The 25,650-nt window shown below is 32.3% G+C and overlaps 1 protein-coding gene and 1 long non-coding RNA gene across 2 annotated transcripts; one reads left to right on the forward strand and one right to left on the reverse strand.

Moving 5' to 3' along the window:
- Nucleotides 1-43: 43 nt before the first annotated feature.
- Nucleotides 44-9,530, reverse strand: LOC127719613 (uncharacterized). The gene is made up of 4 exons (XM_052225841.1): nucleotides 9,263-9,530; nucleotides 6,851-7,063; nucleotides 5,433-5,548; nucleotides 44-2,057 (listed from the first exon to the last, which is right to left on the reverse strand). The coding sequence occupies exons 1-4, from the start codon at nucleotides 9,504-9,506 to the stop codon at nucleotides 1,941-1,943; spliced, it is 690 nt and encodes a 229-aa protein (XP_052081801.1). The 5' UTR covers nucleotides 9,507-9,530; the 3' UTR covers nucleotides 44-1,940.
- An 11,342-nt stretch (nucleotides 9,531-20,872) lies between these two features.
- Nucleotides 20,873-25,346, forward strand: LOC127719621 (uncharacterized). The gene is made up of 4 exons (XR_007990434.1): nucleotides 20,873-20,931; nucleotides 23,834-24,353; nucleotides 24,741-24,893; nucleotides 25,271-25,346. It is a non-coding gene; the product is annotated as an uncharacterized LOC127719621 (long non-coding RNA).
- Nucleotides 25,347-25,650: the final 304 nt, after the last annotated feature.

Here is a 25,650-nt window from a genome sequence, read left to right on the forward strand (position 1 = left end):
TCAACATATGTTGGATAAATAAAAGAAATTTAATGCCATTTAATGATTTGTAAAATAATTTATGAATGAATTTTAATAAAAATATATAATGGGTTACATTGTAATGAAAGCAAGTCATTAGATACTTGAAATATATTAATGTTTTATGCAATATTGACATTTCATAAGTTAACATTACTTATTTATAAAAAGACCTTCAATTGGATGCTCTAACTGAATTGGTTAATATGACACAGTCTTAAGAAAACAATTAACGTGATGGCCCTTTGAACAAATATGCATGCTTACGGTGACCTATAGTTGTTTACTTCTATGTCATCTGTCTCTTATGTGGAGAGTTGTCTCATTAGCAATCATACCATATCTTCTTATTTTCATATTAATCTATCTTCAAAGACTAAACGAAACGTAGGTCTTACCTTTCACGTGTGTCCACAGACAAAGTAAAAAAGCCATGACACAAATCAATACATGAACTGCAAAACAACACACAAAAAGCAAAGGAAAACCGCGTTTAGTGTTGTTCTTCATCTCGAAGTCACTGTGAGGCCTTCAACACGTAGCAATAAGCTCTCACCTCACTGCAAGTTTAAAACGACCCTATGGAATCCGTTTGAGCGGAGATCTTTGCAAAATAAGTCGGGTAGACTTTGTAAGATGTAACACCACCAAATCAGGCCCGGTCAAAAAGAACATACTAGGAAGGAGTACATATTCAAAACAAAACAGTTCCTACTAAAGGTGAAAATATCAAACTATTTAAAATATCTTTTGCCAATTTAATGAAAGGTGGGTGAAGGACATGTGATCCTTGTAGAACACATTTTGACTGATAATTTTGAATAATACAAAAATGTATGAATAAATCTAAAAAGGAGGGTATATATTGACTGTTTATTCTTATTGGTATAGATATTGTTATAAACATGTGTACATTCACGGTCTTACAATTAGTCGATACCTATATTTTTGTATTGCACAAGGTCATGTTTATTTTTGTATTTACACTAAATCAATTGGATGTTGGATTTCAACTGATTGATATTTTAGTCTTAGATTCACGATTTTTTTTTTGTTAGTTAATTGTTATTGGTTTTGAACTAGCCCTTAATAAATGCGAGTACTCTATGATCTGTCCTCTTCTCTGTGTCTTTTGTGATTTTTATGTGCTTTGTATCGATCTGATGAGGTAAACTCTTCTGTGTGTGCCTGTCCCAAACCAAGAGCCTATAATTCGGTGGTTGTCGTTTGTTGCTGTATATCATGTTTGTTATTCTTTCACTGGCCATTAGTTTTCTTGTTTGCATTGTTATACATTTATCATTTCGGGGCCTTTTATAACTTAATGTACGGTGTTGGTTTTGGTCATTGTTGAAGGCCGAACTGTGACAGATAGTTGTTAACTTCTAAATCATTTCGTCTCTGGTGGTGAGTCCACTTTTCTCATTGGCAGTAATACCACATTTTATTTATAGTGTTAGTATCGTAAACACACGACAGTTACCTCATCAAATATCCCATGGTAAGCGTACACTTAGACTTTTGACATCAAATTGTAGTAATTCCTTCTACCGGAATTCGTACACCAGTGAAAGGGTACACATTTCTTGAAAAACTGTGTTTACAAAATCCTAGTTTTCTTTAACTAAATGATGCTTTTGTATTATTTTTTACGTCATTTTCAATCGTCATTTTGTTAAATTAATGTTATATGTGTATCCTTTTTGCTTATAATAAATGTTTTATATATACAGTAACAACATGTCATTTGTGGTCGCTATACACCATATTACATAAAATGGTTTTAAAGATATCTTATACTATATACAGTCTCGTGTGACTTTTCGACAGTACATCCGGTTGAATTTTTTATATTTTGTTGTTTCCACTTTCTTGTCGATATCTGAAATTGTTGAGTCGCATCCATAGAAGTAACCATCTTACGGTAATCCCACTTTCTTGTCGATATCGATATCTGAAATTCGTGAGTCGCATCCATAGAAGTAACCATCTGAGGATAATCCCACTTTCTTGAGATACACAATATATCCTACAAACTGAAAATATACTTAATCCTGTAAAATTTGCTTTAAGTTTTGACATATCATTTATATACAATTGTGTTTTTTTTCTCTCTCACTTTTGTGATTTAATCAGTCTATAAATTCAGGGTATACTATTGAAATTAGAAATAAATCGTTTCATTTTCCCTGAATATAGTTCTTAAGACAGAAGTTTCTATTTGGGTCGTTCATCCAGTTTTATCAATATAATAGAACTATAAACAACTGTCATACACGTCGGAGGCTTAGATATCTATAAAACAAGGTTTAACTCGCCATTTCCTTCAGAAAATGTCTACACCAAGTCAGGAATATGACATTGGTTTTCATTCGTTCCTTTGGTTAATACTATTCCTATTCCTACACTTATGAAGATGATGATAATCATCTTTAACCTGATAAGTTATACATTGTATGGTTATTCTAAGAACACATATGAAGTGTGTACACTAATATGTAAGATATGTACTATTTGTTATTAGGGTCTAGGGAAAATGGTTTATTTTTTTAGTTGAAACTGGGCTTGAGTAGTACTCCTGTGCTAACATCAAATATCACTGATACTGTAATTTTCCGTCCATTCATGAATTAATGATTTATTAATTGCTAATTAAATTCACAAAAGTTTTGCCATATGATTAATGATTTTTAATTGACATGCAAACTCGGTCTTCAGAAATACTGTGAAATTATATACCTGGTGTAAATCGGATTGAAATATTAAACAATACCGAGGTCTATTAGAAAACAAACACTCAATCTCGTCGTGCAATAGTATAGAAATATCTAAGCTTTACAGAAACATTCCCCTTTCTGGACAGAAATACAGAAACCTAATAGAAACAAATATCTACTTTTAGAAATATACAAATCGTTAACGAAAATAACTTTTTTTAAATATTATGCGCCTGACGCTTTTTTTTTTTTTTTTTGTGTTGTTGTTGTTGTTTTTACCTTCATTAGAAACGCCCCAAAACATTTGAAAGCCAGGGATATTTGAATACTAGTACGTAGCCGGAGATATTTGAATACTAGTACGTAGCCGGGGATATTTGAATACTAGTACGTAGCCGGGGATATTTGAATACTATTACGTAGCCGGGGGTATTTGAATACTAGTACGTAGCCGGGTATATTTGAATACTAGTACGTAGCCGGAGATATTTGAATACTAGTACGTAGCCGGGGACATTTGAATACTATTACGTAGCCGGGGATATTTGAATACTAGTACGTAGCCGGGGATATGTGAATACTAGTACGTAGATACTTTAGGAGGTATATAACCAAAAGGGAACTTAAATGTAAAGGCAAATTCATCTAAGGTCAAATTAGCAAATATTAAGCCCCCCTCCCCCCCCCCCGGGAAAAAAGTAAAAGAATTTAAATGAGAATACTAACGGCCTGATTTATGCTATAATAAAAGATGAATGTGTCTGAGGACACGAATGCCCCCGCTGAAGCTTCAATTAAACGAAAATGGGACGGACGGACGGACGGACGTAAAGACGGAAATACAGAAGGACAGACGGCCGGACGGAAGGACGGAAAGACGGACGGTCAATGGTAACACTTTAGTGCGTTGGTGGTAACACTGAAGTGCTATGGATTACATAAACTATGTGTTCTATATTTTGCATGTTCAAATGTCGATGTAGGATTCAATGTGTTTGTTAGTAGCAGAATGTCAGGCTGTTAAGTAAATCGTCGATGGTATGAAGCAAATTAAATAGGACGATCTCTTTTACGAACTGTAACGAAGGACATTCAATATATTCTTGTATTTTAAATGTCGAAAACACCGTTTAAAAAATGTACATCAAAGGTAGAAATGGAACTATATTATTAGCAAGGTACTTTTAGATGATATTTTAACAGTATTTCATTATCCCAAATTCTTATATGTATGATAAACAGGCTTATTGCATGATGAGAATTCATTTTACGATTGTACTATTCCAACGAATACATATGATCAATACTTAAATGTCTTAAATGCCATAAACTTTTGATGGACAATAATGAATGCAAATGTATGCACTTACTAATGCAAAACAATATTTCTAATAATAAATGCAAATGTTGATTTTAAACCAGCAATCACGCGTGATATGAATCATCTCACATCAGCAAAAGGTTAATCACACTTCGTCGAAGACCATCGCACTTCAGTGTGACCATCGCACATAAGTGCAAACATATATCCTAGTTCCGATATTTCATGGCTTCAGTTTCATATATTGATTTCCAAGATAAAAGGTTGCGGTTTACAATAAAACCTCTAGAAGCAAAGATTCCAAGTGGTAAAACTGAATTAATCGATTTGAAGGTTTTATCGGCACCCCTATGAGTTGGTTGACCGTTATGAAATTTTATTGTCACAAAGGATCACGCATATGTTCAAATTGTAATAGTCACAATGCCATCTTATTTTGCTCGATTTAAACATCACAAAATGTAACTTTTAATAGATTTTCCATCGCCGAGTAGTAACTCGACGGATGTCATTAATGAAACAAGAACGTCTCACCCTTAAATAGCAAACTAAATACACCAATAGTTGTGATTGAAAGGGTTCTGTATTTAGTGCTTTTTCATGTTGCATTGTCAGTGTTGTTTTCAGTGGAAACAGTCTTGTCTATCCTTTGTCTCAAATTATTCTATTTTCACAAATTTGGAGGTTTAAAAATATACATGCCCAATGATTTAGGAATTTGGAGATGTCTTAAAGTTGAAAAAAAGAAAGAAACATTTATCCATTATGTTGGATGTTCAATGACGAAGACTTATCAACAGTTGGGAGGCTTAATCTTATACCAAGTTGAAGATCATAAAAAAACGAATATTCCAAAACGTTTTGCCAAATACGGCTTATAAATTTATGCCTAGGGTAGAACAGCCTGATAAATATAACATTTTATAAACAGAAAAGTTATAGAAAACGAACGAATCAATAATAGTTAGGGTCGGCACAAAATAGCTTACTACCAGACTGATGCTACCTTAAGGTACAAAACATCCAACCGACGAAGCATCAACCAAGTGGTTGTGAATAACCCATCTAATATATCAAGCTTCAAAAGACTCATCAGTGGCGCTCGAATGAAAACGGGTTGAAGACCACTTCAAAAACGATGTTGAAAAGAATTTAAAATCAAAACCGAATAATTCGAGAATCACACTGTTTGAACTCTTGAACTGTTTGATATTTTGTTATCCCTGAACCTTTATAATAGCTTAATACATGGTTAGGGTTTTGATCATTGTTGAAGGTAAATTTAGAGTGAGCTCATTGGCCTTCATATAACATGATTGTCCTCGTGTTCACACATATAATCTCATCGACATCACTATACATTCTAATATTACCTTCATTAATCCTAATATTCCACTGGAAATGCAATAAAAATATCCATCGATCTGTCTTATGTCACGTGGTGATAAATACAATCTAAGAACTGAACAACTTATAATGCACAACACTCCTATCAAATAAAAATAAAAGGAAATTAAGATAATGTATCTTAAACATTGACTGCATAACCTTCAGGATCTAAAATCTAAGAAGGAGATGTGAATTTTGCTGAATGGATTTATCTCATTATGTCGATACCACTGCAGGTGAACTGTTAGTCCTGGAAGGTATCATCATGCAGTTCAGTTGACAGTGCTTTGATCCTGCCATAATTTATAAGATTTTTTTCTGAAAAATTCCATGTTGATGAATGAAGAAAATATTAATAAACTATGGCTCCAACTTCCAGAAGCAAAATTGACCTTAGATGAAGTTAGCTATTCTTTTTCTTTCCTTTTTTTGTCATCCTACGTATTTATACATGACTGACTTTTAAATGTTTGTGTTTGAGCGTTACTGATGCAAGTTAATCCACAAAAGCAATTCGGACGCACGAAATTTGTAAAGTATTAATTTCATCTACAGTCCGAAAGTTGATAAAAACTAGTTAAATTTGATGTATGTTAGGATTTTTTATGGTAGAACTGTCATGACCAGTTCTAGAGTAAAACTGTCAAAATCAGTCCTATTGCAGATCTGTATAAACATGTCATAGGCTAGACATGATACTGTCAGAAACTGTTCTATATACTGTTCTAGAACGGTTCCCCTGACAGATTTTGATCTCAATAGAGTGTCATAGGGTAGACATGCTCCTGTCAGAAACTGTTCTATATACTGTTCTACATACTGTTCTAGAACGGTTCTCCTGACAGATTTTGATCTCAATAGAGTGTCATAGGGTAGACATGCTCCTGTCAGAAACTGTTCTATATACTGTTCTACATACTGTTCTAGAACGGTTCTCCTGACAGATTTTGATCTCAATAGAGTGTCATAGGGTAGACATGCTCCTGTCAGAAACTGTTCTATAAACTGTTCTACATACTGTTCTAGAACGGTTCTCCTGACAGATTTTGATCTTAATAGAGGTTAGAACTGATCCCAATAGAAGTTCTTTCCCGAAAGTTCGGATGTTACTTAGCATATAGAGCGTGTCGTATGTGGGAACCAATATCTTGGTGACCCAAAGGCAGCCTGTCCAAAAAAGCATCACATTGCTTAGGAGCAATGTAATAAACAAACCATTATGATATAGATTAGTGAGCACAACCTTGATAACTTGTGACTGAATAGAAAACTTACTTGAATCATTCTAAGCGAGATGATTTCGGGACATACATGTATTAAGAAACACAAAGAATTGTATTTTTCATTTACTTATAAACTGAGAGATGTTTGAAGTTTAAAGTTAGATATAGTTTTAACTCACCTACTACGAATCCTTCTAACAATATCCATACCCAACGGAAACAGTCACTAAAGCATAATCCTAGGAAAATTTTGCTGACTGTACACGTTGTACACCAAGAAAAAAATATGTGAAAACAACAAACGCTATGTGGAAGCAGAAAGATGACTATGATGAACTGGAAGAAGACACATATTGCTTGTGTATAGTAAAAGAATTCAAAAGCATATTCTCCTAAAATATAAAAATACATACATGGTCATAAAACAGGGACGAACGTTATTTGTTTAAAGAGTGTCCGAAAATGAAAGTTTATTCTCCTGTATGTTTAAAAACAATAATGATATATTTTGGATATTGTTTGCCTTAAGACTTAACAAACTATTTGCCTGATATATAAAATGTCTATTATGGGCATGTGTATCGTTTGCATTGAACACAAAGATCCCTGGGTTTGAATACATTGAATGAAATATGTTCTATAGGAGCCAACTGAGCTCTTCATTTTATCGACTTGTTCCTTTAATCATATGAGGAGGAAAGAAGCAAGCACTATCATTTAACATCACATTCTACTTCACTTGTAGATGATGTACTCTCACCTAATAATACAAAATTTGGTGACTATGTTGAACTCAGTTTCATCGAACTTGAAATAAAGGATATCTCAGAAAAAGTTAAGTCCGCGTCATATCTTGACATACATCTAGAAATTGACAATGATGGTTGACGGTTGAGAACAAAACTTTACGACACAAAATATAATTTCAGCTTTCTGATTACGACCCTTCCGTTTCTATGTACAACATTCCAGCAGGCTTGCACATGGAGTATACGTCTCAAATCTTTCAGTTGATACGATATTCCAGAGCTTGCGTTTTCTATCATGATTTCTAGGATAGAGTGGTGCTGTCTTCATGGAAGTTAATGAATTGAATACTCATTAGTGGTCAAGTTGAAATAATCACTTGAGAAGTTTACAGGCGACATCATGAGTTGGTTGTCCGTTATGTAATATCTGTGTCACAGCTGACCACGTACATGTTACACCTTTCGTAGTCATTGTCTAGTTCGTTTTTCCTCTATTGTGACATCACCGAACGAGACTTAGCAACGAATGAGTGCCTACTATGAGCAACACGACGGATGCTACTTGTGGAGCAGGATATTATAACCCGTCCGGGCAACTGATATAATCCATGGTATTAGTTTGTACACAATGGTCTTAAAGTAAAGATTCTGGGTACTGACGTTGTTTATCATCTTAATAACGTGTTATATAGTATTCTTGTATTTGTCTTTTTGAATATTACTTTTACTGTTTAGTTTATTTTTGGTGTTATTCATTTGACGTGGCTCGGTACTTATACATCCCGTCATTGTGTTATTGTGCTATGGTAAATTTTTGTATTCTCGTCTTTCATTTTTGCTTATGTGCTTTGTCTTTATGTCTTTTTGTGTTTATTTGTTACATATTTGTTTGTTTTCATAGTGATTAAGATTATAACACAATGTTGACTGTTGTACCCCTATTTTGACATTTTTACCTATTATGTCTGTTTGTTTTGTTCACACATCATTATCAATATAATGGAATTTAATGCGACTGTCATACAAGTGAGAGGTTTAGCTAGCTATAAAACCAGTTTTAATCCACCATTTCTACATAAGAAAATGCCTGTACCAAGTCAGGAATATGTCAGTTGTTATCCATATGGTCGTTTGATGTGTTTGAGCTTTTGATTTTGAAATTTGATAAGGGACTTTCCGTTTTGAATTTCCTCGGAGTTCAGTATTTTTTTTATTTTCCTTTTTTTTGTAGGTAGTGTTGTATAGACTGTTGTTCGTCTTTTCGTTTCTTTTTGTCATTAATTAGTCAGCCTCTCTTCGAATTATGAATTTGATTCTCCCCATGATGTTTCCCGCCTTTTTTTTACCAAATAACAGAAGAACAACAAAATATATCTCTAACATGAATATATGACTATTTCTTAATTTTTTTTTGTCAGGTGATATTTGTAGTAGAAAATCACCCTCGCGACCATCGTACTTAAGTTTGCGCTGCAGAAATTGAAATTAAATGTTTGGCAGGAAATGCTAACCTGAATTTAACACGTAAACTGTTTGAGAGAAAATAGTGCTATACTGTATACTATAAGTACAAGTAACAAAATTTTATTACATTTACATGCAAGTTTTATTTACTCCCGATGTATGGTGTTAAGATGTAAGTTTTATAACATAAAAATCAATATTTATTTGCTTTTTGTTTCGCTTATATACTTATTTGCTTATTTGCCTAACCGTTTTCGCATGTTTTAAGATTATGAGTATTATTGAGTATTGAAATAACTTATAAGGTCTTATAAATTAGCACCATAATCTTTGTAAATATATGCAGATAGCAGGAAATATAAACGTAACTCTACTCACCCATACTTCTCGTTGAATTTGGGAAACCATCTTCATTTTCTAACTTAAAAGTACAAGAATCGCTAGAGGGGAGTACTCTACAAAGATCTGATGTATCCGTTTTTTGGTTGAAAGGATCTAGCTTCAAAAATCCTATTAACTCCAAAGAAAAACCTCCCCCAACTAATACAAGTAGAACGAACGGTAGAAAGATACAGTTTTTGCTATTGCCTTTCGAATTTCGTTCGTCCCTATTTACCTCCATGTTATAATGTTAGATTTAACTGTCATATATTAATAGACCAATGTATTTCATTGGCATTGAATAGGATAATTCATCCGTACAACTAAAGAGGAAGTAAAAAATATAAAAATTTCTTCTTTCAGCGGAACACTTCCGTTACATTTTTTAAAATCCCATGAGAATAAATATTCTTTTCATCAATATTTTAATTTATATTGTCCTTACGTTAAAAAAAACGACCATCCGATATAGCTTACACATATCGTGCCGGAACTGTAGTGATCGGGGAACATTTCCCTGGCTGTCATCAAACAAAACAAATGGGTTATATGATATTTGTTTTTATCGGCCATTTGGACATTTTTCCTTTGAGCCTACTGCCTAATATTTTATAAAGAAAGGACAGAACGTGATACTGGAGAATATTAAGCAATGACGTGACGTAACAATACAACAATGACACGTTTTCATGTCAATCCGCGTCAATTTATCAATGAAATGCAGGCAACGTCTATTATACAACCCAACAACTATCACAACGCTGTGTAAACGTAAATAAATGACTGAAAGTATTATTATAATGTAAGAATATTTTCAATGCAAATAAAAAAAATATCAAGGTCAAGTAAACGTAAATATTTCAATATTTCTGGTGGTGGTAAAATACGTAGTGCAAATATCAGGTAAATAGTTTATTGCAAAAATATGTCTAGCGTAAAAAAAAATCTATTTCTCAAGATGAAAAAAAAAAAATTTAATTGAATTTCACAAAATAAACAGAAACATGTACAAATACCTGGTAATGAAAAATACACTAAGGCAGGGGTAATTCGAAATATAAGTTCAGGTTTCAGACCAGGCATATATTCTGACTTTCTCGCGAAAAGGGGGGGGGGGGGGGGGGGGTAAAAAGGGGGGGGGGGCTATTATCCTCGCATTTTGTTCAGGGAATATAAACCCAATGCCTGGAATGTCACATTATATTCCCTCTCTAAGACCTGAATAACATATGATATGCCTCCGGTTCGCCCTAGTGTCAGTACAACAATAACCACAACAACATCAAGAATGCCATATATACGTGTGCTTTACTCGTGCAACTCGTAAATATTTTCATTGCTTCTTTTTATAGATTGAACAGCAACTGCACAGTGTATAGTGTTACGGCCAGAAATCACCTTTAAATTGTAGCCAACAAAAAACACAAAATTAATAATAAAATTTAACAAGATCATTATACACAAGTTTACAAGAAATATTATACAAATTGAAATGTCACCTTAACTGTTTAAAAATATATGTCCGATCCTTTGTCTTTTCTTTATCCGGAATTCTTCTCTTAACTGTACGGAATCCAATGAAATATGTCCAATACGTTCACAATCTAGTGTGATGTTGATCGTAAATAAAAGTGTCAATTCAACAACTCCAGAGATCTTCTGAGAATCCAAGTATATTAATGTCGGTCTCTCTAATTTCGGTGTCTGTATATAAAGTTGCCACGGAAACTTCTAGAACACTGTAGAAGAGAAACTCCTAGAAATCTATAGAAGGGAAACTTCTAGAATACTTTAGAAGTTTAAATTACGCATCGTTGATTATGATCATTCTGGAATTATTATGTAAGTCAAATAGAAAGTTCTAACATTCCATCAGTAGCTATGATTGTTCCAGTGATTTCTAAACTGCGCAATTATAACATTATTTTGTAAACAACTATAACCCAATTATATAAATATATTATGCATGTTATAAGGCCACACAAAACAAATTAGGCCAAGATAAATAAACACGATAATTACAATATCATAACAATAGTTTATTGAATATCAGGACAAAGGCCCATTGATTATATTGTACTGTGACGTCACAGTTAATTTATTACAGAGAACGTTTGAGAAAATAATTAAAAAAATTGTATAAGTGATCAATGAACCACGGCATAAATATTAAGGTCAGATGTACCATGTCAAAAGAGCATGTACACCGTACAATCTTTCTTGCCGACTAGTTCCTTTATTCATATGAGACTGATTTCAACAAGGAGCTTCTTTAGAAGAATAAAAAAAGGTAGAATTATCCTTTAACATCGCATTCCGTTGTATAGATGATGTCCTCTCACTAAATTTTTCAAAGTTTGATGACTATGTTAAACACATCTATACCATTGAACTTGAATAAAGGGAAATATGACTTACATCTAGAAATTGTAAATGAGGGTCGGTTGAGAACAAAACTTTACGACAAAAGAGATGACTTTAACCTCCCAATTGTGAACTTTCCATTCCCATGCAGCAACATTCCAGCAGCGCCTGTATTTGGAGTAGATATCTCCCATTTGATAGGATATTCCAGAAATTGCATTTCCTATTACGATTTATTTGGTAAAGCGTTCTGCTGACAGGGAAACTATCAAACTTAAGAGTTCAAAGTGCTCAAGTTGTAATCATTCCTTCGAAAACTTTACGGGCACCATCACGAGTTGGTGACCATAATGGAATATCTGTTTCATGGACGACGAAGAATATATTCCAATTGACGTAGTCGTAATCCCGTCCTATTTTCCTCGTATGTGACATCAACGAATTAGACAAATCAATTGGTACGTACATGAGCAACACGACGAGTGCTACATGTTGACAAGATCTGCTTACCCTTCCGTGCAACTGTTACGCAGTCTTCAGTTTTCCATGTTGTGTTTTGTATTCTATTATTTGTCTTTTTGTCCTTTTTTTGCAATGGCGTTGTCAATTTGACATCGACCTATGAGTTTGACTCATAACACAAAGAAGCCATACACAACGATGACAATATCCCAAGCTTCCAGCCAAATTAAGTAGGAAGACATGTGTTTGTGTGTGTAGATGTTTACATAAAACAAAACGTGAACTATATGAGCTAATCTGCAAACTGTGCTTACTATCTTCTGTATAGTAAAGACAAAAGTCACATTTTTGTTATCAAGTATTGAATTTAAATCGAGTCTTATCTTAATGAGAATAGTAAAACTTCAGAATGACAAAAGACATTTCAAATATTGAAATAATATTCAATAAATAATATTGTTATTTTGCAATCTCGACAACATCATGGTGTACATGTAAAGAGGTATTTGCTTCTGTCCTGTGGCGGGGATAGATAGTGCTATGTGCGTATTCATGTACATCATGATGTTGTCGAGATAGCATTTTACTTTAGTGTGTCCTGTGTATAGATTTGTAAGCAGTTTTATGTGACAGGGCAAAAGTGGACATCACGTCTTATTAACTTATTTATAAAATTTACAATTAAATTTTATGTCCAATAAATAAATTCAATTATTTAAGGAAAAAATGGGTAAAGAAATAAATGTCTCAATTTTATTAACATGTAACGATTTTTGTTTACAAAGCTTTTTGTGTTTAAGGTTACAAATAAGTGTCAAATATATTTCACAAAGACGGAAATAAGACTTTTGATAAATAATAGATAAAGTAACAGCTTTACATAGTCTTAAGATTTCTTATGTAAAGAATAATTAATCCTGTAGTCTTTTCAATTAGCTTTTATTCGGCCTAAAACCCAAGCGACAGATATTTATGATGTAATAAGGCATGAGGACCGTCAAGGGGTCTCAATCAGTTAATTCTTTGTTAAATTGAGAAATAAACTTTCTTGTGCCTCACCTGGAAACAAAGTCACATGACTTTGGTATTTTTGGTAGCCTTTGTGGTCACTTGCAAAGCGACCATCAACGAATAAAGTATTATATTTCAAATTGTCTGTATTTTTCCAGGTGAGTGCAAATATTAATAGTTATTTAATATTTCAAATGTAAGAAGTTAATTTATATTATGTTTAGTGAAAACTAATATTCTACATTATTCAGAAACTGATTTTAAAAGATTTCATATTTAAACTTAAAAGAATCAAGTCATTATATATATCTCTGAAAAGATAAGTAGCGTGGCGTCATCATAAAATCTAAATAATGTTAAATAATCAAAGTAATAATTGTTTCACATTTGTATCTAAGTAATTCAAGTTAAGTCTTTTAAATGTTCAATTAAATCAAATGTTTAAATAGAGTTGCAGTCGTAACGTATTTGTTATGTTCAGTCTAGTTTTACATTTAAAAGAATGATTTCAATCTACAGCTAAGGAAGTGTTTCAGTTATTAAATGTACATATGTAATTATTGTTTTATGTGTGTGAAAAGAACAAGCTATTTGTCTTATTTTAGCTTAGTTAGTTTTCTTACTTTATTCAATGTATTTTATTAATGAAAGTATCAGTGCGCTGCTGCAAGGTATAGTCAGGTTTTTAGGCAGTTCAAATATAGAGTTACCTCCCATTTGAAAACAGCGTTTTCAGTCAAATCAGATATTCAGTCAACATGGGATTCTCTTTATTAAGTTCTTATATCATGTATATCATAGACTCTGAAGGTAAATTCAATTTATAATTTAAGCATAATCATGCAATCAATAATCTTGTCATGTCGAAAGATTGAGATGTCTCCTCATCAAGGGTGACCCAAGTCAAACATATGAAATTGCAGCAAGCCACTGTTTTTATGTAAATAGCACATATTTGGTTAATTATTGTAATGTTTTATAGTGTCTTTATTCTTCATTATCATAAGTCACAATTCCTATTGTCATGTTAAAGCTATCAAAGCAAGTTTTATAAAATGTGTATGTAAAATACAGTCAGTCTAAATTGAGCATTGAAACTTATAGTCAAAATTTATATTTGGTATTAAATGAGCTAAGATATATTGATATCTGTTTTATTAAGTAAGGCAAATAAATTCAGTCATTCTTTTATTATGTTTCGAGTTAGTTTCCCCCGTCATTCAATATTCTGCTAGTTTCCCCATTCTATTTCATAAATCAGTCATTAATGATGTCATATCATTATTCAGATTAAATGTGACTTTTGCTTGGCCCGATACAATGTTTCAGTCATTTATTTGTATCCGTATAAAGAATTGTGTGATTGCTATTCATATGTCATTATATTGTGTATTATATTATATATCATTCTATCATGTCTATTGTGTATTGTATAATATATCATGACTTGCAAAGCGACCATCAACGAATAAAGTATTATATTTCAAATTGTCTGTATTTTTCCAGTTAACCAGTCAGAGGTTATTATAAGTCAGAGTCATCAACCAGTCAGTGGTTCTCAGTCATTCTATTGGTCAGACACAAATTGGTCGCTCACATTACATCTGCACAGTCACAAGTAGTTCAACAAAGCAATTCCACACATCAAACAAACACGCCAAGTCTAAAGCTCACATTTAACCAAAGTACTATTGTTTGCTACCGAATATGACAAAATTAAGGTATCAAACAGAATCTAGATCATTGGTTGGAAAATTGTGTAATTATTTGAAATCCGCTTGGCAGAGTAGGTCAAATCTGACAATACACAATAATTTATTATTACACCTCAGACACAGTGTACAAGAGGACATCATATATACACATAAACACAATTTTGTACTCAATACATTCACACAAAACATAATAATGCATGCATGGTAAAATACAGCCAAATTCCAATTTATAAATTACCATAACATTCAACTCAAAAAGACAAACGGGTTATGTTCTTCTCATATATTTTATGATGGTATAATACTAAACCCCTAACAGGAGGGATTGTGCCTGATATTCATATGATGAAGACATAATCTTTCAATCAGTTTAATTGAGGTCTGGAGCTGGCATGTCAGTAACTGCTAGTAGTCTGTTGTTATTTATGTATTATTGTCATTTTGTTTATTTTCTTTTGTTTCCTATTCTGACATCGGACTCGGACTTCTCTTTAACTGAGTTTTACTGTGCGTACTGTTGTGCGTTTGTTTTTTCTACATTGGCTAGAGGTATAGGGGGAGGGTTGAGATCTCAAAAAACATGTTTAACCCGCCGCATTTTTTGCGCCTGTCCCAAGTCAGGAGCCTCTGGCCTTTTTTAGTCTTGTATCATTTTTAATTTTAGTTTCTTGCAAATAATTTGGAGTTTAGTATGACGTCCATTATCACTGAACTAGTATACAATTTGTTTATGGGCCAGCTGAAGGACGCCTCCGGGTGCGGGAGTTTCTCGCTGCATTGAAGACCCATTGGTGGCCTTCGGCTGTTGTCTGCTCTATGGTCGGGTTGTTGTCTCTTTGACACATTCCCCATTTCCATTCTCAATTTTATTTTAAAAATAAACCATATATATCGTGTAAGTATTTTTAAAAATATTGCTAAGTTTTTGTTAAGTTCTACATGACAAAACATTAAAAGCTGTTTTTATTTGTACTCCGTTGGATTTGCAGTATAATATTGTGGTATATATATATATTTCTATGGAGTTTTATTTCCTGTTTTTGATATTTGAATAGATAATGAAATTCATCCCCTACTCCATTTCCACAGAGATGACAAATTCGCTAATTTTTTGGTATCCCTGACCATCTTCCCGTTTCTATAGGAAATTTTGAATTTGAGCATCTGAGTTTTGCTATGTAAATCCTGTCACATGGCTTCAACTTTATCAAATAGGTTTCCAAACGAAAGTCCTGTTTGTATTCTGAATAAAATGCACATCTTGAAGAGTTATTCATTTGGGAAAACCAATGTTGGATAAATTGATCATTCAGTTGTCTTGAAATTATGTTCTTTAAACCCAGTTTATCCAATGGAAGTTGATCTTGCCAAATAAAACTAATTACATTTTCGTCAAATATGGATTTAACGTACACAATCCATTTAAATTTTGTGGGATATTGAAAATGTAATTTTAGCATTAATTAATACATAATGGAAGATAACTTGTTGTTCTCCAATAGTAAACTATTCCAAAACAACACCATTTTACTTTTAACACTAGTTTCCAAAGGGAATCTTCAGAGTTCCCTATACACCATATAATTTGGTGTACTGCTTCTTAATTTCAAAATGTGTTTGCAAAACTGAAGGTGTATTTTCTCAATGCTATCTTTACTTTCAAATCCCCATACCTCTGAAGCATAAAATTATACAGGACTAACTAGTGAGTCAAAAAGTTTTAGCTGCAAATCGACGGGAATACATATATTTTTAATTTTTCGGTACTGAGTATACAAAGACTTCTGTGCCTGATCAAGAAGATTTTTTCGTGCAGTACAAAAGCTACCGTTGTAATTGAAAAGTACACCAAGGTAGCAGTAAGAATCAAATATTTCAATGCTTTTTCCATATATAATAAAATTCTGAATATTTTTTACTTTCTTCTTACTTAAAATCACTGCTTTAGGTTTGTTCGTGTTAATCTTTAGTTTCCATTTTTTTTTTTACAGTATTCTTCAAAACATACAAGGATTTTTTGTAATCCTTCTGCACTTTCAGACAATAGCGCAGTATCATCTGTGTATAGTATAATAAACAATTTAACATACATTTGTAATGACTCCATGCGAAATATTACCTAGACTTTCTATATTATTTTCAACAAAATAATTTTCTAAATCATTTAGGAACAAAGAAAATAAAAAAGGTGATAAATTTTCACCTTGTTTGACTCCTGTGTGAGATATGAAAAATCGTTTCCTTTCTTTACGCATGTTTTTTTATTTAAGGAATGACTGTAATATGAATATGAAGAAATAACATCAAAAATGTGGTGCACACTGAATAACCCGTGTAGCGGGTTATTTTAAAGTGTGCACCACATTTTTTATGTTATTTCGAATAGACAGAAAAAATATTACAGTCATTTCTTATAATTTAATTCTAAATTCCATTTTAAACCGGAGTAAACCATGAAAAAACGTTGATGACGTCACGGTCACATGACAAAATTATGTCTATGAGCTGATAAACAAAACAACGTCAGCCAATCAGAAGACGCGTTACATCCAAAATTAAATTATATTTTGATACATATTATAAATCACTTTAAATATTTTAGCTTTAATGTTTGATTTTTGCATTTTTTGCCACCATCCCGATCTATATACAGTGTCAAAAGCGCTTTTAAAGTCTATAAAAGTGCAAAATAGCTACTTACCAAATGAAAAATTAATAGTAATTAAAGAATACACTACACATATATTATTAACAGTAGAGAATCCTCTACGAAAACCTGCTTGTGACTTTGAAAACAGGTGTACGTGATCTGCATAATTATTTAACCTGTAATTCAACATAGCAGAAAAAGTTTTACTAAAGCATAAATTTAATGTGATTACTCTGTACATTTCGGGATCGGATATTGATCCTTTATTTTTAAATATAGTAATCATGATTCCATTAGACCAACTGTCTGGGACAATTCCAGTATCAAAAATCAATTGAATAGCTTAACGTAAATTGGCATTAAATCGTCAATGTATTCTTTGTATATTCATATAAAATTTCATCACTACCTGAAGAATTGCCGTTTTTAAAATTCGAAACCACCTTTTTAATTTCTTCTTCGGTTACTGGACTATTTAAAAATAACTCAACATCGTCTGATATAGTACCAAAGTCAAAATCTCGTTCGGAGTCATGTGCTGGCTCGACATTTTCATTTAGGATTTTAAAATGATCATACAACGCTTTTAGAAATATCGTCATTGTTATTTTGTTTTACTACTATTTAGATTATTAAGGATTTTCTATAGAGCTTTTGTATCCGTTTTAGAAATGTTACGCAACTCTTCAGCAGCCCTCTGTTGATAGTTTACAAAAGCATTATTTATTATTTAATGTTATTTTATGTTATTTAATGTTATTTTATGTTATTTAATGTTATTTTATGTTCTTTACTAGCTTGTCTCATTTTGCGTCTGTTTTCAACGTTTTTCAAAAAACTTTATCTCTTTCGAGCTTTATGAAATTTGTTTCTACTCATCGAGCATTTTCTATTAAACCAAGGTTTTGAGTCTTCATGTTTGTAAAATTTTTTATGTTTTTTAATCTTCCCAAACGTTTCTGCCGCCGCGTTTTTTAAAATTTTTGCTGATATCTAAAACTATATTGTTTATATCATTTTGAGTTGCATCATTCTTTACGGACAATTCGTCCAGTTTATTCATAACAATGGCCAGAATACCTTCGGGTCTTTGTGAATTCGATCAACGTATTCAGATTTCTGTTCACTTTTCCACCTGATGAAAATTTTATCACTGCTATTGTCGGTAACAATTGAATCTGAGTTACTAAATGTGGCCTGAAGTCTGAAATGTATAAATGAATGACAATCAGAATATAACGGAATAATGTCAGCAATTTCAAAATAAAAAACCAGAGGAAATAATTAAATAATCAACAACACTTGAATCGTTACATGTTTTCTCCCCAATATCTTTATCTGGTCCAACTCTTGAATTAGCAATATATAAATTATTTTTTCTGCACAACTCTAGCAGTCTATGACCATACTTTTTAGGTCTACATGTACACTGAGACCCTCTTTGCAAGGTGATTTTGTGTTGAGTCAGATTCTCAAAATCATATAAATACTCTAATATATCAGCATCACAATTTAAAACAAACATACTAACAACTGACTCATCAGGTATATAATATAATAAGGTAAAGACTCAGTTTTTGAGTTAAAATCGCCAACTAGGGCAACATAACTTTTTTCAGTGTTGGTTAGGATATTCAATTCATTTTCCAATTCTTCAAAAGCTTCTATCGTAGAATACTTAGAATTTTCAGGTGGTACACAAACACAGCTAAAAATTACATCTGAATTAAGTGATAGAAGTGATTTCAAAATTTGAAACCATAAAACAAATTGACTCTCAGTATCATGAAATTTCAACCTTTTTTCTAAACTCTTTCTATAAATAACTACTATTCACTCTCGTAAAGATAATATGTTGTACGTGTAATTAAACCCAGGCAAACAAGTCTAACACAGTGCAGACAAAATACAAAGTGGTGTCCCTTGAAATATGGTGAATTAATTTCCATTCATTATTATTTTCAAATATTCAATTAAATCTTACAAATGAATTTTATAATAAGGTCTTAATGCATTTAAAATCTTTTTGTAATTCTGAAGTAAATTATTCATTTCCTCAAATATATTTTGAACTTGAAAATTTTCTATTTTACCATCTACAGAAAAAATAGATTTACATATATTTATTTCGTCTACAACACTCAGCTTTCGAATAGACATAAATGTTGTGCAATGAAAAGATAAACACAAAGAAATGTAAAAAAACTATTATGTCCCCCGTGACAAAATGTCGAGCGGGCATATTGATTTAGACCTGTCTGTCCATCCATCCGTCCATTCGTCTGTTTGTCCGTCCGGATATAGATACATGATATGTCTGCAATCTCCTCCTACAGTTTTTTAGCTACAGCTTTCATATTTTGTAGGATGTTTCTACACAAAATAGAGGTGTGCATGTCTACAGGATTTTGAATTTTTTTCAAATATTTTTAAAATGCCAGGTATTTGGACTTTTATGGTCATTTTTTGGTACTAGCTGCATATAGAGATCATGTTTTTTCGGCTATCTCCTACAGTTTTTGATATTTAACAGGTTTATTGTACACATAATGAAAGCGTGCATGTCCACAGGATTTTTATTTTTTTCAAATACTCTCAAAATGCCAGGTATTTGGACTTAGTCATTTTTTTTGGTACTAAAATCAGAAAGGGGTGGATGTTAGATATTCACAAAAACCGGTAGTTGGACTTGTTTTCCTTCTCACTTGCTATATAATTGAAAACATGATTTGCACTACTACAGGTTAATGTCCCTAATGCAATAAATAAGATTTTTTTAGTACTTTCAAATATTTATTCAATACCAGTAAAATGAACTCGGTGATCACTGGAAATAGAAAGTTAAACTTGGTGACTACTAAAACTTGAAAGTTGAAACCTTTTGGTTGGACATTCAGTCCTGCAAGTGTAGACATTCAGAATAAAAATAAAAGATAGATCATCATACATAGTATTAAATTTATAATGTCTTATGATCAGGCGGGAGCATCATTTGTGTCTTACAGACAGCGCAACAATTTCCAGTTGTACTTCAACATCACTGTTTGTCAAATCTAAAGTATGTAGAACTATACTCATGTATATCACAGAGCAGAGGGGGGCATCCATATCTAGTTTGTTTTTATCATTCAAAGGAAAATTTCAACAAAGTTTCAACTGGCCCGAATAAGTGCTTCTATATCTGTAAAAGCAATGACTTGTCATCTCTGAGTCAGAAAAAATGTGTCCGGATAAGGCTTTATGATACCTTGTGAAGTAGCACTCAGATGTTTTGCGCCGAACGTTTGGTTAGTACACAGCATACTTTAATTTTTTTTCTTGTGCTTATATGCATGATATATTTCCGATTGCATTTTAAATACAATTCAGTCATCATCATGAATATGGGCAACTGGTGCTACTACCAGAATACCAGTTGTTATCTGCTAGAATCCAAAAGCTGAAAGGCTCCATTTAGTTACAAGGTAAATAGATGTAGTAATCTTGATTACAATGAACTTGTGTACAAAGTGTCAGTATAGTGCAAGAAAATTGTCAGAACTAGTACTGCATTACAGGTTTAATCATCAACAGGAACATGATTTCCAAATTTCCTGTCAAGTACACAATTGTGCCAAAACATTTAAGTTAACAGAATCCTATTTGAAACATGTAAAAAGAAAACATAAGGATTTTCACGAGGAACATTTTTCAAGAAGGAAACAGTTCTGCCGGGAACCAGATACACTTTCTTCTCTTCATGAATTTCAGAATGATCACGATAATCATTTTATGGACCATGATGGTGATCCTGTAGAAACTGATCAGTATCAGGCAGAAAATGTAATTAATTTTAAAAGAAAAATGGCATTATTTTTACTAAAATTAAGGGAATGTAACAAATTACCATCAAATGCAGTCTTGAATGTGGTAAAAGAAATGACAGAAACTCTTTGTTATCATCATGCTGAGGTGTCGGATAGTATTTTAAAACATTTAGGTGAAAAGGGCATAGACAGAGACTTGATAGATAGTGTTAAAGATGTTTTTAATTGTCAAACACAAACTGAAGAGGCTTGTAATGAACTTAATACAGAGTACAAGTTGAACAAATATATAAGGGAGCATTTTGGATTTGTTAGCCCTGTACAGTACAACTTATCTAATCATCGGACTTCTCGTAAGAATGGAAAATACCAGTATGTGCCAATTTTACAAACTCTGAAAAAATTACTTGAGCATGATGATGTTTTTTCATTTGTCATGAACAATCATCAATCCAGTAATGGTATTTTTAGGGATTATTGTGATGGGGAGAACTATAAAAAAGTGAACTATTTGAAACGGATGCCAAATCTTTGCAAATAATACTTTACTATGATGACTTTACCGCTAGTAATCCAATAGGAAATAAAGTAAAAAATTTCAAACTTGGTGGATTTTATATGCTTTTGGGTAATGTTCCCCCGAAATATAGATCTCAACTTTATGTTATACAATTAGCAATTCTTTGTATGTCAAGTCTTATAAAAACAGAGGGATTTAGTGCTGTTATTGATCGTCTACTGCAAGATTTAAAATTATTAGAAGAAGAAGGTATTACTATCATGAAGTCTGATGGTGAGCATAGGTTATATGGGACAGTAACAGCAGTTATAGCAGACAATCTTGGGGCACATGCAATTGGAGGTTTCCTCGAGTCGTTCAATTGTTTAAGGAACTGTCGTCATTGTTTTGTTACAAAGCAGGACATGCAAACGATGTTTTCATGTAATGATTTTACATTAAGAAGTATTGCTATGCATAAAGCCCAGTTAGCTAATGTAGCTCAAGATTCAACCATGTCATCAGTTTATGGAATAAAAACTGACTCTCCATTAAACAGTCTAAAATATTTTCATGTTGCGGAAGGGATGCCCTCAGATTTAGCCCATGACCTTTTTGAGGGTGTAGTTTGTGAAGTTATGACCAACACTATTGGCTATTGTGTGAGGGAAAAATTCTTTACATTAGAAGAACTCAATAATATTATTACAAAATTTGAATTTTGCACTATAGACAAAGCAAATAAACCAACAACTGTTCGAATCAGTTGCGAAACTTGAAGGTAAAGCAAACTGCAGCTCAGATTTGGTGTTTTGCCCGTTTTTTGCCTTTAATGGTAGGTGATAAAATTCCTTATAACAATCCGAAATGGAAAACATTTCTTTCACTTAGAGATCTTTTATTTTATGTGTGTGCATCAGTTCTTGATAGAGGACATATCATGGTAATGCAAGATATAATTGAGGAGTTCCACGAATATTATCGGGAAAACTTTCCAGAAGAAACAGTGAAACCAAAATTTCACTATACATTGCATTACCCAAAACAAACTTTAGATTTTGGACCTTTAATTCATTTACAAACCATTCGATTTGAAGGTAAACACAATTATTTTAAAGAATTAGTGTATAGAACCAAAAACAAGAAAAACATATGCAAATCCTTAGCTGAACGTCATCAGTATTACCAATGTATCTTCAATGTTGCTACAATTTTTTTCGACTCGGGGCAGATTGAAACAACAGACGGCAATCTGCTTCCAATGTGTTTGTTGAGGACGGAATTTCGTCAAGCTTTACAAGTTCATGTAGGTGATGCATTGGATGTATTTGGATCTAAATCCATCGATTTCATGGGCATTACTTATCGCAATGGGGAATGCATTGTAAGCGCACAGCAGGATGGACATTTTATTCAGTTTAGTAATGTTAAACATTGTTTAGTGATTGCTGGTGCCCCATACCTATTATGTACAAAAATGTCAACCATTGACTTTGATCGACACTTTTATGCCTTCATTGTTGAAGATTCGACTGCATGTGAAATAATTAAAATATCGGATTTAATTGAACCACATCCATTTGGAGTTTACTCACATCCTACTATAAACAATTCATCAGTTGTTATTATGAAGCATATGGTACATGTACCTTAACTTCCATAGAAAAGTAAGATTTCGTTATTTTGCTGTTGAGTAGTTTTGACCAGTATTGATCGTGTTGATTGCTGTTATTGTTATGTAGTAAAACAGCACATTTCTGTAACTGCCAGTTTAGTTATAAAGTAGATATTTACTCTTTGTAGGACTGCCGAAAATTTCTGTCATTCATCTAACTATGCAAGCATAAAAGCATTATAATTTTTTTCAGAAATTGGCTTAAAATAGAAATCATTTTGTTTACTTTCAAACTGAACATAACTTGTACCTTAAGTCTTTTTCTGGCATCTATCAAATATAAATGTGTAGGCACTTACTAGTATATAATGTTTTAACAAATTGTATACATGGTATAAATATATGTATGAAAATGTTTATTTAAATTGAAATATTTTTTTTTACAGGTCATTGATTTGAATTGAATGCACCATCATTACCATGGAGCGAAAGTTTTTGTTATTAAATTATGGTGAAAGAACAAAAAAAAATATCTGTGACTAATGATTTAAATGTAAATTTTATTCAAGAAAATGTTCAATCAAAATTTGGTTTGAATGATCATGATGTACATCTCCAAATTTTAGACAATGATGTAGGAGAGTACATCGACTTGGATTCAAATGAAGATATAAATTTAGAATTAAATATAATCAGAGTAAAAATAACAAAGGCATTTGTAAGTGCGGATTCCCAAGAAATTCCAAGAACAACAGCTTGTACTCCCTTTACGTTGCCAATTGTGAATGAATCAACAGAATCTTTCAGTACCTGTACATCACCAGTACCTACATGTACATCTACATGTATCAACTTGAGCAGCCCATCTAGACAAGTGCCTACATCTAGCAACATATTCACGAACAGCCCATCTGGAGTAGAGATTATTGGTAGTGATGTGCCGACCACAAAAAAACAGATAACACGGTGAGATTCAATGGTGTATTTTTTCTTGTAAAATATTATACTACATTAATTGTTATATTAAATTTTTAATATGGTATAGTTTTAAAGAATATTGTGTTGTTGATTATTCATAGTGTGGACCATTGTTTATCATGTTCAAACTATCAGTACTATGTTATACAATGAAATAATTTGCATTGAACATGTAAATCAATCTTTGGTTGATCTATTTAGACTGGTTTATACTATTATCTTTAATTAATGTTTCTGTAATCACCGTCCACAGTCAAAAAGTAATGAACAAATCTTTAAGTGACGTGTACAGTATAAAGGAACTGATCGCCATATTATTAATTTAACAAGGGTTCATTTATTATTGTTTTTAATACACCTTTTATTTTGGTTTAGGAAACAATGGCCTAGAATTTACCACTTTCCATCTGCCAGTGCACCTAGGGCATTATATATCAAAATAGAAAGAAAAGAACCTCTTGAAAAATCAGACAGAAGTCGACTGCTGGATACAATTTATAACAATGTAACGCAGTTTGAAGGTGGTCTGTAAGTAATAACATGTAGAATAACCGATGTTTTCTTTTTAAAATGAATATTATATGTGGTTCATGTATGATTGGCAATGAGACAACTCTCCAATAATAACAGGTAATAAAAAAAAACATGTGTCTAGGTCTTACATTATTGACTGGAATTTTGCTTTAATACTACTAGTATTTTTTTAAGGAAGGATAAATTCTGAAACACAAAATTTACATTATACACAGGTTTCCTGGTCATAGACCAACTTCCTTAAATCAACAGATCCAAATTCTTGGGTTGAGAAACTTTTATCCAAAATTTTGGGTGGGTTTCAATTTGTCATAGGAATAAAATCTGGGAAAAATATGTACTTGCAATGATATGTGAATTATTTTTTTCAGCTACCCCTCATCAGACATGTATGACCAGATAGTGGACGGGATTCTTATGGAATTTCCCATGCTTATGCAAGAAAGTGGAACACCTCTTTAGTCTGTTAGAGTAAGTTTGAAAGAAATTGCTTTTCATATACTATGATATATATCTCATGAATTCTGAAATGCAAAAGAATAATATATTCAAGACTTAGAAAGTTTTCAATTGTCAAAAAGAAAGAAGAAAAGTTTCTTTGGAAAAAAATTTACATGTTTAATGGATATTCTCATTGTTTATGTTTTTACTAGTAATCTACTTCAAGAATATATGATATTAGAGTGTAGCCTGAATATATGATATCCACCAAGTAGATTTTTCAATTTTTCTTGTGATGTCTTTACATAAG

The sequence above is a fragment of the Mytilus californianus genome, unplaced genomic scaffold (assembly GCF_021869535.1).
Source record: "Mytilus californianus isolate M0D057914Y unplaced genomic scaffold, xbMytCali1.0.p SCAF_11, whole genome shotgun sequence".
Lineage (NCBI taxonomy): Eukaryota > Metazoa > Mollusca > Bivalvia > Mytilida > Mytilidae > Mytilus > Mytilus californianus.

Excerpts from the sequence above, each read along its gene's own strand:
- LOC127719613 (XM_052225841.1), bottom strand. The coding sequence starts at position 9,506 with ATGGAGGTAAATAGGGACGAACGAAATTCGAAAGGCAATAGCAAAAAC. Across the intron at positions 7,064-9,262 it reads AAATTCAACGAGAAGTATGG|GAGAATATGCTTTTGAATTC; the intron begins GTGAGTAGAGTT and ends TTTATATTTTAG. Across the intron at positions 5,549-6,850 it reads GTTAGAAGGATTCGTAGTAG|GAGTGTTGTGCATTATAAGT; the intron begins GTGAGTTAAAAC and ends TTTATTTGATAG.